This window comes from Cetorhinus maximus, chromosome 1, assembly GCF_964194155.1.
Source record: "Cetorhinus maximus chromosome 1, sCetMax3.hap1.1, whole genome shotgun sequence".
NCBI lineage: Eukaryota > Metazoa > Chordata > Chondrichthyes > Lamniformes > Cetorhinidae > Cetorhinus > Cetorhinus maximus.
The window spans coordinates 128,717,802-128,735,702 of NC_135879.1; the positions used below are offsets into that span (position 1 = coordinate 128,717,802).

The 17,901-nt window shown below is 40.2% G+C and overlaps 2 protein-coding genes across 4 annotated transcripts in view; one reads left to right on the top strand and one right to left on the bottom strand.

Moving 5' to 3' along the window:
- The window catches only part of LOC144683085 (uncharacterized), a 46,918-nt gene extending 41,577 nt beyond the window's left edge, over window positions 1–5,341 (top strand). The window contains exon 3 of the mRNA XM_078546110.1: window positions 111–5,341. Coding sequence (XP_078402236.1) covers window positions 111–951 — 841 coding nt within the window. The 3' untranslated portion in view covers window positions 952–5,341. The remainder of the gene's footprint in view (window positions 1–110) is intronic.
- Window positions 5,342–10,561: 5,220 nt separating this feature from the next.
- Window positions 10,562–17,901, bottom strand: part of rell1 (RELT like 1) — a 79,645-nt gene continuing 72,305 nt past the window's right edge. For 2 of the 3 annotated variants that reach the window (XM_078546116.1, XM_078546123.1), the window contains exon 8: window positions 10,562–14,423. In XM_078546116.1, coding sequence (XP_078402242.1) covers window positions 14,369–14,423 — 55 coding nt within the window. In that variant the 3' untranslated portion in view covers window positions 10,562–14,368. The remainder of the gene's footprint in view (window positions 14,424–17,901) is intronic. The other variant, XM_078546128.1, reaches the window with a different exon arrangement.

Consider the following 17,901-nt stretch of genomic DNA (forward strand, 5'->3'; position numbering starts at 1 on the left):
GCAGGGTGATAATACCTTCCACCACATCACCCACCCTTAACACTTGCTTAACAAGTATGTCATCCTTTCAAAAATAAACACGTAAGGCAGCAATTTTTTTGTTGTTTCAGGTATATCTTTGGACCAGCTATTATAAGAGAACTACCACCCGACAGTGTGAAAAATGAAAAGAATTACAGAAACAATGAAATTAAACACGAGATGTCATTCCAAAACAGGAATGCCAAAACCAACAATATCTTTGCTTCAACTTTGGACAAAGTGATAAACTTGGAAGAACAAAATGTAGAAATCATAGGAAAGGAAATTCATGTATCAGAAAAGAATATAACACGTGTCCAAGAGAAAACACTGGAAGATATCTATGACAACACTGACAATGGTGCAGTGTGCACATTGAATAATAAATTAGGACATCCAGGGTCTTACACAGTTCCAGAACAAGCCGCTAATACAGATAATTGTTCCTCAAACAATAACTTAAAAGATATATCTAAAGGTGAACTAGTGCAGCACCATGACCCTGAAACAGAAAGCGGTTGTCATACAATCAATGGACCATCCACACAACATCCCGCTGAAGCGGAAAACATGCAAGAAGTATGTGAAGTCCGTCAAGTAGGAGAGAAAACAATTGACAGTAATGAAATTGACATTTTAAATAACACCAAATTGCCACATGTACTAAACAATGAAGTAACTCAATGCAATCTGGAAACTGACATGGATGAAAGCAAAAGTTTATCAAACCCATCTTCTGATAAAGTAATGAATACCTTAAATGGGGAGAATGATCTCGGAAATGATCCTCCTCCTATTGACAGAGAATTCACCAAGGACTTAATTGAAGAAGTGGAACTCAGGATAGAAGGGGAAGATCCAGAGGTGGCAGCTGCACTTGCAGCACTGGAAGCAGCAACAGCAGGAGAAGACAATGAACTGGAGGACTAGGCTAGACTAAACGATCTGTGTCTTACTGAATCACAACTGACTTGAAGCATGTAACATAATTTGAGTTTCAAATGACTTCCCAAGTCATTTAAACCTCAAGACTATGAAGTATCTGATTAACATAATGCAAACCAGTTATTGTTTATAAACTGAAAACATTGTAAAAGATACAAAGACCAAAAATTCTCAGACCTGCTGAAGTAGAATAAATGCTGCAGAGCTAACAGCTGTTGTTTATTCTGCTGGAATATCTACGGCCAGGGCAAGATCACCTGACTTAGATATTTTTGGTGGGTGACCATTGTCAATTTGGACCATATAGGACCCCACTGTGGGAGGTGGGCGCAGGGGTGGGGGGAGCCTTCAAAAGATGAAGTAATAATAGCTGCATGGGGAAATGTTGGTGATAGTCCATAACAAGTGTAAATAATGGTGAATAGCTCCCTTTACAATGGGGGCGGGGGGCAATCAAAATGCTAGAAGCCATTCCAGGGCCTTGGAAGCCATGAGTCCCAATTTCACTACAACACCTGGACAATTATTCTTTTCTAGCAACCAAATGAATGAGAAGAAAGGGGCCAGGCAGGAGCTGCAGGAACTCTGGGACAGTCATCTAGCTTGCCGCCCCCTCCCCCCCACCCCTCTTCCTTATCACTTCAGATAATCTGGGTATGGAGGGATTCATTGCCCACTGAGAGAAGGAATTCCTCCTTATCTCTGTCTTAAATGGGCTCTGAGATTATGCCCTCTGGTCCTAGACTCTCCCACAAGGGGAAACAATCACCCATCATCTACCCTGTCAAGCCCCTAAGAATCTTATATGTTTCAATAAGGTTGCCTCTCATTCTTCTAAACTCCAATGAGTACAGGCCCAAGCTACTCAACCTCTCCTCATAAGAAAATCCCTCCATACCCGGGATCAACCTAGCGAACCTTCTCTGGACTGCCTCCAATGCCAGTATATCTTTCCTTAGATAAGGGGACCAAAACTGTTCACAGTATTCTAGGTGTGGTCTAACTAGTGCCTTGCATCGTTTTAGTAAGATTTCCCTATTTTTATACTCTATTCCCTTTGAAATAAAGGCCAACATTCTATTTGCCTTCTCTATTGCCTGTTGAACTTGTATGTTAGCTTTTTGGAATTCATGCACGAGGACCCCCAAATCCCTCTGTGCTGCCAAATTATTGACATAAAGCACAAAAAGCAAGGGATCCAGTACTGAGCCTGGTGGAAATCTACTGAAAACAGCCTTCCAGTTGCAAAAGTACCCATTGGCCACTACCCTTTGCTTCCTACCACTCAGTCAATATTGGATCTAACTTGCTACTTTCCACTGGATCCCATCGGATTTTACTTTTCTGACCAGTCTGCCATGTGGGATCTTGTTTAAAGCCTTGCTAAAACCATTGTTGATTGCATCAACTACCCTCATCAGCCCTCCTTGTTATTTCCTCAATAATTGCAATTGTTAGTCAGACATAACTTCCCTTCATAAAACAATGCTGACTATTGTTGATTACTCCATGCATTCCTAAACAATGATTATTACTGTCCCTCAGAATGTTTTCCAATTATTTGCCCACCACTGAGGTTTGACTGACTAGCCTGTAATTACTCAGCCTATCCATTCCTTCCTTTTTAAACAATGGTACAATGCTGGCATCACATCTGTAGCCAGAAAGGTGCTCAGAGCCTCCCTTATTTCCTCCCTTGCTTCTCTTAGCAGCCTGGGTGCATTTTATCCAGGCCTAATGATTTTTCTACTTTTAAAGATGCTAAATTCCTCACTATTCCTTCTCTCACTATTTCTATCCCTATCCAAAATTTCACACCCCTCCTCCTTAACTACAATGTCTGCAGAATCCCCCTATTTTGTGAAAATAGAGGCAAAATATTCACACAAGGTTCCTTTTTGACACTAATTGACCCTGCTCTTTACTTAGTTATCCCCTTGCTCATTATGTATTATTAAAATACCTTTAGCTTTTCCTTGATTTTATTTGCTATTAATTTTTCAAGCCCTCTCTTTGTTTTCCTAAGTTCCTTTGTAATTTTACCCCTGTACTTTCTATATTCTTCTAGGCTTTCTGCAGTTTTGAGCTTTCACTGTCTAACATAAGCTAGGTTTTACCTTGTCCTACCCACCATGCTCTTTGACATCCAGGGGTTTAGTTTTGTGAGTCCCACCCTTTTTGTGTGTGTGGACGTATTTGTCCTGAACTTTCTCTATCTCTTCCTAACATGCCTCCCACTGCTCAGACACTGATTTGTCTTCAGGTAGCTGTTTCCAATCCACTTTTGCTAAATCACATCTGAGCTTAATAAAACTGGCCTTTCTCCACTTTAAAACTTTGAATCGAGGTCTATCATTGTCCTTTCCCATAGTTGTACTAAATCCAATTTAGATCACTGATTTATGATCACTGGCACCAAAATGCTCTCTCACTGATACCCTCTCCACCTGCCCAATTTCATTCCCTAAAACTAGTCCAGCATTGCCCACTAAGGTAGCCCTTACTGTGTTTGCTATGTACTGGCGATAGATGGTTCTCCTGCATGCACTTTTATACCTTTTATACTACTTTTATCCCAGTTAATATAAGGGTAGTTGAAATCCACCCCCCACCCCCCCTATTGTTTTTGAACTCTTAAGCTGTGGGGTGACCACCGTCTGGGATAAGCTATCTAGTGAACTCTCAGCCTCACAGGTGAACTGCAGTGACACTAGCTGCTGCTCAAGATCCAAAGCCCGGAGCTCCAGCTCACAACACTTTCTATACTTAGAGTTCCCACATGGCACAGGATGTGCATCTGATGAGAATGAGTTGCCCTACTGTGCTTCTATTTATGAGATGACTAGCTACACTTACCAGAAGTAAACTTATGACTTCTCCTTGTTCTGGAAAAAAAAAGTCAGCAGCTCACCAATCACCCCACCCTTCCCTACCCCTGGGCCCTCCAATTGAAGACTCTTTTAGTTAAAGAAATCACTTGCAGTTTACTCACCTCATTTACTCATTCTATGCTTGCTGTGAAGTTAGTATTGATGTGACTGATGTGAGAATTGGGAGAATCCTCTGGTGTCTGTGCTCCATACTGACTGCCTGAATCCCCTTTTTACATGATTTATGTGGTTGTCTTAAACAACAGTTTGTGGCTGAGAATTCAACTTTCTAACCGCCCTTTGTGTAAAAATGCTTTCTAACGGCTCATTTAATTCTTTCAGTTCAACGTTTTTCTATTCAGCCTCTGGTTCTCCGCTGTATTTAGACACCTTCACCTGGACAGAGAAAGGGGAACCAGTAAATTTCCCTCTATCCTCTTTACAGGCCTCAGCATTGTAACGTTGGCTCCCTGGTATAAACTGAGTACGTCCTTTGCTGACGCTTATCAGTCCATTTTATTAGAGGTGCATTTCAACCATGTAAACCTCTCTACGGCTCTCCAGTTAAATTCGAGTGGACACACTGAACAGACCCTTGCAGAAGTTCACCCCCTTCGAATGTCTCTTCGGCTTCGAATGGCTGAGCCATGGTTTATTATTCTAGCTCTTGATTGGGTTTCCACAAGGCTTTACGCTGTGTGCAACAGAAATTGAAACAGATTAACACAGTCACCAGCGATTATAGCGAGTGCGCATTTGCCCACTTGATGGGATGGCCAGTTTAACACGGTAATAATTTCAGTTGCAGTGCCATACATTATTTTGAAAACTTGCCAGCAGCACAGCTTTGTTCCTTTGTATATTAATACGTTGAGCTATGAATGTCTTTGACAAAGGACTGTAATCCACAGCACGCACACTGGATCGTTCCAATTAAAGTGTACAGTAAATGAGATGGTTTCCCTCCAGAGATACAGTTAACATTCACGCTGCCACATTATAGTAAAGGTACATGCAGCTGAAACTATAAGAATAGAGAGAAATGTAACAAAAATAGCCCGGTATAATGAGGAGTGTACTAGTGAGCAAGCACAGCTGTTACTACCCGTCATAAACAATGCATTTAAGTTACTGCCGGCAACTTTGAAATTGGTATTAATGCAAAAACGAAGCTAATGGTTATCGCTTTTTGGCTGATGAAAGCCGTTTTAAAGGTGTATGTTTTTAATTGCTGGGTAAGAAGTAAAATACGATCACGAAAACTGCCGTAGAAATGATTGTCCAGAGAAGTGAAGCAATGAAACGTGCTGTGTATGTTGCAAACAAAAATGTACCGACTGTGAATGAAAGCACGTATCATTTACTGCATTATTCCCAGAGGAAGTCAGCATTCTGGAATAACAATTCTCAGTAGGGCTTGATCGGGAGTTCTGTATTCCATATTCAATATTGTAAATTGCATTCGAACTGTTATATAAATTGCGAAATTTTTCTATAACTGACAATGTTTCATGTGAAACTCAATATGCAGCACATTACCGGCTAGTTAATCGAAGCTGCAGGGGAAAATATCTATCACCTTTCCATTTAGAACTGTTAATGTGAAAAGTATTAACTTATATAAGGAAACAAAATATATTATTAACTGTCTTATTTCTGGGCACTTTAGACTATAATAAAATATTTTCTAGAAATTCAAATCCTCCATTAGATTGTAAATTATACTTTTAAAAAGCTCCTCTTTTTAAATATTGCTTACAGGCAACTGACACTTCGGCAAGAATTTTCTCCAGAAACATTTATAGGGTAGCCAGTGTGAAAACCTCAGTCTCCTCCTTGGTCACGCTCGGGATTTCTTAGTCATATTTTCCAATACTGGTTCAATTTAGCGTTCAGGTATTTACTGTAAACATCAAATAAAGCCAAGTTTCAAATTCACACTTAAGAGTTCAATCTCGATGTCCTGCTCCAGTGGCATCATAAGAGATTCATGCAAGGTACACGAACCCTTTCCCTGCCGGTCAATTTTGGGATATTCCCCTTCTCTAATGGTGCAATGCTATCCATATTTATGCATTCGTGATTGGCAACAGGACAAACTGAGGCATTACATTATTGGCATTTTTGTTTCATTGGCTCACCAAGAATAATAGATTCTGGGGCACAATTTGGTAGCCTCTGAAAATGGGCACAGGGGTCACATTGACTCGTGCCCATTGCTTCTGATGCAGGAACCCGCGAACTTTATGCTGCATCTTCATTTACACAATTGAGTTGTGCAGTCAGGGCTAAGCACAACCTTAAATGATTACCCACCTTGGGCGGGGGGTGTGGGGGCACAAAATTATGAGAGGCTGGCACAAGTTCACACTAGCCTGCACTATTTAGTCAGGATGCAACTCTGAAAGGACAGATGCATTTTGACTTGAGCAGGTGCTGGAATTAATTCTAGAAGTGAGTTTGACCTGGGAACAACACAGGAATGGCAAAACAACTATAATTGATTGTTGTAAAAACCCATCTGGTTCATTAATGTCCTTTAGGGAAGGAAACCTAGTCTGGCTGGCATTTGACTCCAGACCCACACCAATGTGGTTGATTCTTAACTGCCCTCTAAACTGGTCTAGGAAGCCACTCAGGGATGGGGCAACAAATGCAGGCCTTGCCAGTGATGTACACATCCCATAAAAGAATTAAGGGGTAAAAAAAAGACAAATCTTTTCCCATTAGCTGACAGTACTAGAGGACAAAGGTTTAATGTTTTAAGAACGTAATAGGAACAGGAGTAGGCCATGTGACCCCTTGAGCCTGCTCCGCCATTCAATAAGATCATAACTGATCTTGTGTTTCAAATTCCACATTCCCATCTACCCCTGATAACCTTTGATTCCCTTGCCTAACAAGAATCTTATCTACCTCCACCTTAAAAAATATTCAATGACCCCCACCTCCACTATCTTCTGAGGGAGAGAGTTCCAAAGTCGCACAACCCCCAGAGGAAAAAAATCTCCTCATCTCTGTCCTAAAAGGGTGATCACTAATTTTAAAACAGTGCCCCCTAGTTCTGGACTCACCCACAAGATGAAAAATCCTTTCCACAAACACCTTGCCAAGACCATTCAGGATCTTATATACCTCAATCAAATTTCCCCCTCATTCCTCCGAACTCCAGCAGAAACAAGCCCAGCCTGCCCAACCTTTCCTCATTAGACAACCTGCTCATTCCAGGTATCAATCTAGTAAACCCCCGCTGAACCACCTCCAATGCATTTACATCCTTCCTTAAATGAGAGCAAAACTGCAAACAGTATTTGACATGCAGTCTCACCAATGCCCTGTATAACTGAAGCATAACATCCTTACTTTTATGTTCAATTCCTCTCATAATAAAGGATAGGATTCCATTAGTCTTCATAATTACTTGCTGTACCTGCATACTAACTTTTTGTGACTCATTTACTAGAACACCTAGATCCCGCTGCACCTTAGAATTTTGCAGCCATTCTCCATTTAAGTAATACTCTTTTTTTATTCTTCCCGCCAAAGTGAACAACTTCACATCTCCCCACATTAAACTCCATTTGCCAGACTTTGCCCACTCACTCAAACTATCTATATCCATCTACAACCTCCTTATATTTCTCTTCACAACATACTTTCCTACCTCTCTTTGTGTCATCTGCAAATTTACCTACCTTGCCATCACTCCCTTCATCTAAGTCATTGATGTAAATTGTAAAAGGTTGAGGCCCCAGGACAGACCCCTGCCAGACTCCACTCATCACATCTTGCCAATCGGAAAAAGACCCATTTATACATGCTCTGTTTTCTGCGAGCCCGCCAATCTTCTAACCATGCTAATTGTTACCCCCTACACTGTGAGCTTTTATTTTCTGCAATAACCTTTGATGTGGCACCTTATCAAATGCCTTCTGGAAATCCAAGTACAGTATGTCTATAGGCTCCCCTTCATCCACAGCACATATTACTCATCAAAAGGCTAAAAAAAAAATGGTTAAACATGATTTCCCTTTTACAAAGCCATGTTGACTCTTCCCAATTACCTTGAGATTTTCTAAGTGCCCAGCTGTAATCTCCTTAATGGTCGATTCTAACAACTTCCCCACGACAGACATTAAGCTAATTGGCCTATAGTTTCCTGTTTTCTGCCTCCCTCCTTTCTTGAATAGAGGGGTTATATTGGCTACTTTCTAGCCTAATGAAACCTTTTCAAAATCTAGCAAATTTTGGAAAATTAGCACCAGTGTACCAGCTACCTCATTAGCTACATCTTTTAAGACCCTAAAATATAGTTCATCAGGATTCAGAGACTTGTCAGCCCACAGCTCCAGCAGTTTTCTCAGTACTGCTCTCCTGGTGATTTGGGCAAGATGTGGGGTTGGGGGGGAGGGGTGAGGGAGAGAATGTGAGGAAGTACCTTTTTACACAGCTAGTGGTAATGACCTAGGGCTTGTTGTTCATAAGAGTGGTAGAAGAGGAGATGATCAATAATTTCAAAAGGAAATTAGATGAGCACTTGGGGGAAACAACCTTGCAGGGCTACAGGAAGAGAGCAGGGGGAATGGTACTCACAGGGTTCCTCTAGAGAGAGCTGGCATGGACTCAATGGACCAAATGGCTTCCTTCTGTGCTGTAATGACTATGACTGTAAAGTTTGTTGCCAGTGTCAAGGAGCATGGAGCAGTCCATCACCAATCTTGCACAGAGCTGTGCACAGAACTCAGAATCTATCCTGTTCAACATGGAAGTGGTAGACTGCTAACACTTGTGGACGCTACCACGATGGAGCATCCAATTTTTTGCATTTTTATATGCTTTTTCGTTTTATGTTGTCTCTTACTTCTATGGGGATTTTTGTCCTAGGTTTTGCTCCCTGTCACTAGTTTGTTGATTCCAGAAGAAGCAATGCAATGTGTTTTGAAATTCAATAATTAAACTAAAGTAATTTTGAATATTTAAAAACATTTACATAATTGTAGGTCAAAAATAATTTGTGGAGAATATTTTCAATTCAAAGAAGATGCACATACCAGATTGCAATCTTTCATTAATTCTATTTTCAACATAAATCTCAATTGAATTTCTCATTAAGGAGTGGGTGGAACTTCTGGGTGATTCTAATGCCTGCATCAAGATAAACTTACTAAAGAACGGACCTTCTAAAGAGAATGATCAAAAGAATGGTATTATGGAAATTATTTTGGGAGCCTTAGAAACACTGGGATGGTTGAATAGTTGAGCTTCCAGAAGCCAGCTGCAGAGATCCATGGTCACCCTACCAGCTCTATTTGACATCAGCTCCTGTATTGGCCCTGGACAGGATTCCAACCTGGACAAGGAATTATAAGGCCCATTAATCTCTTTCCACTATGTACAAATGAAACTACATTGCATAGGCACCCCTTGTCCTGCATGACTGCTCTATCATCTTCAAAGCTGTTGGCCACTCCAATTTGCTCCTCCTGTCTCAGGAGGGAAAAATCAAGGTCTATGCCTCCTAGTTCTAGACTCTCTAGCCAGGGAAAGGGTCTTCCAGCATCTACCCTGTCAAGCCCTCTCAGCAACTCATTTCAATTAGATCACCTATTCTGCTTCTAAACTCGAGAGACTTTAGGCCCATTCAACTCAACTACTCATTGGATAAACCTTTCATCCCAGGAATCAATCTAACATTCAGTCAATCACCAGCCATGGTGTAAATAAATGGAATAGATTGTGGGGCTGAATGGCCAACCCTCACCCTATGTTTGTATGTGTTCATAAACCTATTGGCTCTGTAATTTACCAGTGATAATGAATATTTTCCAGCATGGCATTGTGTGGGGAGGGGAAGTCACTTATGTTCATTGAAGGTATTTTATAAGATTTAAACTTTTTCAATAGTTTGAGGGTAAAGACAGTATTAAAGATTTATTTTATTCTTTCACGGAATGTGAGCATCGCTGGCAAAGCCAGCATTTGTTGCCCATCCCTAATTGCCTAGAGGAGGTGCTGGTGAGCCGCCGCTTTGAACCACTGCAATCCATATGATGTAGACACACCTACAGTGCTGTTAGGCAAGGAGTTTCAGATTTATAGCTTTAGTTCCTGCTGTGTTGAATTTCACATCTCAGCTACATCAACAGTTTGGGTGCTAGACGTGGTATTAATCAGGAATCCCACTTCTGAAATCAACTTCATAACTCCTGCTGGTGGAGTGTGCGCGCACGTGCAGGTACAACCATTTGAACAGATACAGGAGGTCAGTTGCATTAATGGAATTATAGCCCAATCAGTGGTCAACAAATTGGGAGCTAAAGGAATTAAGGCTGATAACTAAACCAAACCCCAAAAAGATTTTCACAGGTACAACTTGCTAGGCAAATGAGAATGGCATGAGGAAAGGAATACTGATTCACCTAAACAAAATGTTTATTTTGTGTATGCACGCCTGGAAGGTATAAAGGTTAGTTCTGTACCTCAACTATTATATACACATGAGAGCATTCTTTTCTCAGCAAACTTTAAAACCCTGGAAAAATGCAATATACATCAGCTCCTTTTGACAGATTCTGATATTGCACACCTTTCTCTAACTCCCCTGTAGTTCAGGAACAGCAGTGGTTTTGCTCAATTACCCCACTTTTGTTCATAAATTTCTGGTTGCAGTAGCATAGTAGTACTCCACCAAAAGCAAAGTATTACAAAATTATTTATATTTCATATTTTATTCAAAAAAGTGACAAATTTGATAACCTTTGTAAATACAGTGATTAACATGCTAGTTTGAAAACTTTAAAGGACAATATCATTTAGTCTACAGTCACTGCAAGCCAAAAGGTATTTTACTTAAACACCTGCTTAAATCATATCTACATTCCATTGTTTTTGAAGTTTTAAATGTAAATTTGCAGCATTATATAAATACTAGTAGTAGTTGTACTGCTTGCTAAAGATCTAATACAAACAGTACTGTGGACTAACTTTCAAGTTAGATTTCAATTAAACATTTTCCCCCATTTGTAGAATTATTCAAAAAGTATGTTGCAAAGATCATAAAAGCAGCATTCCCAAAGTCTGAAGGTATATACACAAAGGAATGGTTTGATTAAAAAATACAAATGTCCAGAGGTGTAGTATTTGTAAAGGAGAAACATAACAGAAAAGATACATATAAAACAATAAAATCCCAAAATGCATACATAATCATATGAAGAAAATGATGATTGACAACTAGACATTACTTCAAAGACTTGGATATTTTAAAATACAAATACTGCACAAAACAACATTTCTAGAGCACACACCATTCATGTCTAGTGCCTTTTAAAGTGCACCACCTAAGGATAAAGCTGCCTCATCATATGTTTCACATTACTCAGAAAAAGCTATTGCAACATTTTCTATAAGGCAAACTTTAATTGCTGCAGAACACTGTATATTTTTATTTAAATACCCATTGATTGCACTCATGATGGACTACTTCCAAGAATGTGTGTGTTAAACTAGGATTCCTGGATGAAGGATTGATGGAGCATTCAAGTGTTAGTAAGCCTGGGGTCATCATAAAGGTTTCCTCAGATCAATTACCCAGTTATTAAACACAAAATTAAGTTTGTGGCTTGTCTGACCAAGTGCCATATATCAGCTGAACCCATAACTAAAAATTCACACAACTTGAAGCCTCATTGGTTTCGTTGTCCCAAAAGCTTACTCAATGAGCAATCAATAAAAACATTGTGTCATGCAATTTTAAGTAATTTTTACATAGTATAATGCACATACAAGATCAATTATTGCAACATACAGCATAATGAAAGCTGCCTTGCTGCCAATTCTATATGTAGAAGGCAAGTAGATGTATCCCATATGTTAAAGAAGCTTTATTGCACATAAATACAATGTAAACATTACAAAAACATTTCTTGGTAACATTTTACTGTCCTGGTCAATGTACAGTAAACATTTATGGTAATGATTATAGTGTTACAAAGACATTTAAATGGGCCTGGTGCACATTAGTGTTTCTTCCATGGTGCGACAACTGGCTGAACCTTCCAGAACCTTAAAAGGGCCGGGATTAATATTTTATTTTTTTTAAAAGAGCATAGAGTTCCTATATCTTCGACACAATTTTTCTTCAACCAGCATGACAAAATGGTTATTTTTCATGTGAATACAGACATTGACTGCCAGTAGGTTATTCACCATGCAGTGCACTATTGTGGAGCTTGATGGTGTTTTCATTTCCTGTCCAGATATGTGCATCCTTTCCAGCAGGATTGCTGGATAGCAAATGAATTATCGTAACACTGGTTGCTTTCCCCCCAACTTCCCCAGCTCAGGAGTAATGATGTCAGTTATAGCATCCAAAAAGTACCTTGGCTGAGAAGTTAGCACAAATTAAACCTGTAATCTTCTGATTTACATGGCGCAAAGGCACACTGGGCAGTGCCAATACTCATTAAGCTTTTTTTAAAAACAATACTATATTTTATAATTGTTCTTCAAAAGCAGGTGTGTAGTTTTCTTTTACAAAGATGGCACAGCATTTACAAATACTGATTCTATTAGCACTTTGCAGTGGTCAGCTGTGTACAATTCAAAGTATCACATCAGTTTGGTATTGAATTAAGAAAATAATGTGTTTTTATTCATTCAGGTTGACTCCAGTTTTGTTGTATGCTAATTTATGTCCACATGTCAATTTGAAGACAATTATGAATTAACTTTCCTCACAGAAATTTGTAAACCAATCACAGTTGACATTTTAGCTCAAGGGTATAACATTATATATTGCCTCTATACCACATCAAAATAGTATTGCATTCTCAGAATTAAGATTGATAATCCTTGGGGAAAATTACAGCTCTAATATAGACAGATACATTTGTCCCGATTTTTGTTTTAGATACATATGTATAATTTGAACAGATTTGAAAAATATCCCTGCATGGAAAAGTTATTAGAAAACAAGATTTAAGCATCTGTAATCTGCAACTGTGGAACTAGCTATTTTCCTCAAGGGTTAGGCCAAAATACCACCATTCAAAGAGCAATGCATACACATTTGTGTAGAATTCACATCTTTGCAAATCAATTGGACAAAGTGGAGCACAATGGTTTATATTTATCAACACCCTCCTTCAATTTTCTCCCCTCAAAGTGCCAACTCTTACTGAAAGAGCTGGAAGCCCTTCAATGCTTCACTTAAATTACTTTTCTCAATGTGGAAACCCATGCAGTGAGTCAGCAGGCTACTAGAACATGGAAGGCAACACAATGAAGCCCAGCATCCTTACCCAATGCCCATGCAAGAACGTTTTTCAACTGGACAGGAATAAGAATCTCACTTTTTATTCCACTCGATCACACAATAGCCAATTGCAGCACCTTAAGTACTGCCCTAGTTGAGTTTATCTAACTTATCACAAAGCAGGAGTCAAATCTAGGGCCTTCTGGGATGTAAGAATTTTATATTGAAATTATTTTAAAATTTAACTTGAGCAGCAAATTTATTTCTAGATTAACCAATTATATAATAAAACCTATTTATCAATTGTTTTGGTACCCTTGCCCTCATACAATTTAGATATGGTAAAGTGAACATGAAGTAAGGAGAACAGCTTAATTGTCAAGACACACAAAGTTTTTCTTTTACAAGCCACAAATCCTTTCACTTTCAGGCCACATTTTCCCCTCCCCAGGTTTAAGAATCTCAGAAGATACTGCTTTTTCAAACAGTATAGCTGCCCTATTTTACTGTTGCGAAGAAAACAAAAATAATGGTGTTTAGTCCGGCACACTCCTAAGGTATTATGACTCAGCATTAGGCTGATTCTTGGTCAGTCGGGGATATTTTTGGCCAGAAGTTAAGGTGTTATCTAGAATTCTTCCATTCATACATAGCATTGCAAGGATACAACTCTTGTTGCCCCTAATTTATACCACATCCAATCCAAGAATGCTTCATGCACACAACAGTGAAGGTGGGGGGGGAAGAGACAAGAAGAAAGTAATTTTATTCCCCAAAGATTTCCAATCAGTTGGTATTTTCTAAACTGGGGTGCCCATTTCCAAAAGGTGCAACCCATGGAATTCATCAAGCACATAGCATCAAGAGTATGTGCCTTCGATAACCTGCATAAAAACTTCCTAAGCACATGCAGTTGAATTAGTTTTAATTGGATCATTTCTTATTTTTGAAAAATCATATCAGCAATTAGAACAGTTTTAGAAATTTCCAGGGAAAAGGGGTAACTACTATGAAGCACAAAGTTGGTTTATGGCAAGAACTCGAAAACATTGGATGCAGAAAAATTTTGAACAATTATGTTGACCATTCAAATCCACACGTATAGATCTAAGGTTCAAAGAAGAAAAGCAAACTAATTAACATGATTTGAACATTGTTAGTTTATCATGTGGATGCCCACATATGACACACATTGTAAAAAACAGAAAACACATGGGGAAAAAAATCCCAATTTTGCACATTCGTTGATGTAAACATCACTGCCATACTTTGGTTTTCATTCAGAAAAATCCATCGCTCCTCTCATCTGCTCTTGACTAAAGTACTTTCTTCTGCCAAGATACAAAGGTTCACTGTTATAGAAACAAAAGGGAAGTTCAGATTCATTATTACTGACAATTAAACAGGATATTAGTCAGCAATAAGAGCTTTATTCAGTTTAAAAATGGTTCCATTCAATTTCACAAAGCAAAAGAACAACAATGTAAAATGTTTAAAATCAGTCGTCACATTCCTCCAATATTACCATTTCTGGTCTTTTTTCATTCTCTTCAACTGCTGGGCCAAACCCAAGGCCTCCATTTTTTTTCAAACAACTGCATGGGAGTAGTGGATAGGGTGTATATGGGAGCCCAATATTGGACGATGAACCCTGCAAGGTTGGGGACATGGAGGCTTGTTGGTCTTAACACCACACTGCATTTGAATAAATATTTCCAGATTCCCACCCAACACCCAACTAGATTGATTACCTGGCAAGCAGACAAGTTTGGGCATCTGGCATTACGACATCATAGCCATGGACCCTTAGGAAATAGTACCCAGCGGCCAGCATGTGGAGAGGGTTCCCTCATCATCATGGGAGAAGTAGGTGGGGTTTCCTTTCAATGGGGTTAGGGGGTGAGGAGGAATGGTGGAGCTGGGGATTCACCAAAAATCATGGGAATTCTGGGACTAGGGAGGCGCAAAGACTTTTGAGGGGCCAAGACTACTCAAGGGGCCTGGAGAGAGTACTCCTGCTTCTCCTAGCACACAAGGAGCTGAACAACATGCCAAGTTTCAAAACTTACCTGGGCACTGGCCAGGTGGCTGCTTCCTGCAGTTCTCCAAGTGGATCTTAAAACTACTTTGTGGCACTGATACGTCATGGAGCCTGAACTTTTAAATCTTAAGTAGGTGCCTGCCTGCTTTTAGCGGGAGCCTTGTCCATGACCGGAATTGGCACTGTAAATGTTACAACGACCAGGAATCTTCTTCAATGATCAGCCTTCCATCATAAGTGGGGATGTTCACTGATGATTGCACAATGTTCAGCACCATTTGCCATTCCTCAGATACTGAAGCAGTCCATGTCCAAATGAAGCAAGACCTGGACAATATCCAGACTTGAGCTGACAAGTGGCAAGTAACATTCGCGCCACACAAGTGCCAGGCAATGGCCATCTCCAACAAGAGAGAATCTAACCGTCACCCCTTGATATTCAATGACATAATCATCACTGAATCCCCCACTATCAACATCCTTGGGGGGGGTTACCATTGATCAGAAACTGAACTGGACTAGCCATGTAAATGCTTTGGCTACAAGAGCAGGACAGAGGCTAGGGACCCTACAGCAAATAACTCACCTCCTGATTCCCCAAAGAACATAAGAACAAGGGACCATTCGGCCCCTCGAGCCTGCTCCGCCATTCAATAAGATCATGGCTGATCTTCTTGTGTTTCGATTTCCACATTCCCATTTAACCCCGATAACCTTTGATTCCCTTGCCTAACAAGAATCTATCTACCTCTGAATTAAAAATATTCAATGACCCCGCCTCCACTACCTGTCCACCATCAACATGGCACAAGTCAGGAGTGTGATGGAATACTCCCCACTTGCCTGGATGAGAGTAGCTCCAAAAACACTCAAGAAGCTTGACAACATCCAGGTCAGAGCAACCCCCTTGATTGGCAGCCATTCACTTCCTCCGCCATAGATACACAGTGGCAGCAGAGTGTCCCATATAAAAGATGCACTACAGCGACTCACCAAGACTCCTTAGACAGCACCTTCCAAACCCATGACCACTACCATCTAGAAGGACAAGGGCAGTAGGCACATGGGAACACCACCACCTGGAAGTTCCCCTCTAAGCCACTCGTCATCCTGACTTAGAAAGATATCGCTATTCTTCACTGTCGCTGGGTCAAAATCCTGGAACTTCCTCCCTAACAGCACTGTGGGTGCACCTACACCACAGCGGTTCAAGAAGGCAGCTCACCGCCACCTTCTCAAAGGAAATTAGGGATGGGCAATGAATGCTAGCCTAGCCAGCAATGCCCACAACCCATAAATATTTTTTTAAAAATCCAAGGACTTAGAAGCAGGATGTCCAGTTTCAGGATATTTACCCCTGGAAAGGGTCAAGTGAGGGTTATATTGAGGCCTAAAAATCAGCTACTTTACATTAACTAATACATTACATGCAATATATCTCCTTAAAGATTTTATTCACTTCCACATTAATGGTACTACATACGAACAAACATATAAATTAAGAGTAGGACATTTAGCCCCTCCAGCCTGCTCCGCCATTTGATAACATTATGGCTGATCTGATTATGGTCTCGACTCCACTTTCCTGTCTACTTCCTATAACCTTTGACTCCCTTATTAGCTAAGAATCTGCCTAACTCAGCCTTAAAAATATTCAAAGACCCTGCCTCCACTGCAGCCTGGGGAAAAGAATTCCGCAAACTGATGACCCTCAGTGAAAAAAATTCTCCTCATCTCCATCTTAAATGGGAGACCCCTTATTTTTAACTGTGTCCCCTAGTTTTAGTCTCTCCCTTAAGAGAAAACATCCTTTCAGCAGCCAACTGGTTAAGCCCCCTCAGGATCTTATATGTTTCATTACGATCACTGCTCATTCTTTTAAACTCCAGTGGATCCAGGCCCAACCTGTCCAACCTTTCCTCATAAGATAATTAAGTTTACAAAATTATGAGGGGTATGGACAGAGTAAATGCAAATAGGCTCTTTCCACTTAGATTAGGAGAGATAAACACGAGAGGACATGGCTTTAGGGTGAAAGGGGAAAGGTTTAGGGGGAACTTCTTCACTCAGAGAGTGGTGGGAGTGTGGAACGAGCTGCCATCTGACGTGGTAAATGCAGGCTCACTCTTAAGTTTTAAGAATAAATTGGATAGATACATGGATGGGAGAGGTCTGGAAGGTTATGGACTGGGTGTAGGTCAATGGGACTAGTGGAAAAATATTTCGGCACAGACTAGAAGGGCCGAATGGCCTGTTTTTCTGTGCTGTGGTGTTCTATGGTTCTAACCCCTTCATCAATCAAGTGAACCTTCTCTGAACTGCTTCCAATGCAATTATATATTTTCTTAAGTATGGAGACCAAAACTGTACACAGTATTCCAGATGTGGTCTCAGCAAAGCCCTATACAATTGTAGCAAAACTTCCCTACTTTTATATTCCTTTCCCCTTGCAATAAACGCCATCATTCCATTTGCCTTCCCGATCATTTGCACCTGCATACCAACTTTTTGTGATTCATGTACCAGGACACCCAGATCTCTCTGTACCACCAGGTTCTGCAACCTCTCTCCATTTAAATAATATACTGCTTTTCTATTCTTCCTGCCAAAGTGGACAACCTCACATTTTCCCACATTATATTCCATTTGCCAAAGTTTTGCCCACTCACCTAACCTATCAATATCCTTTTGCAGACTCCTTATGTCCTCTTCACAACTTACTCTCCTACCTATCTTTGTGTCATCAGCAAATTTAGCAACCCACACAT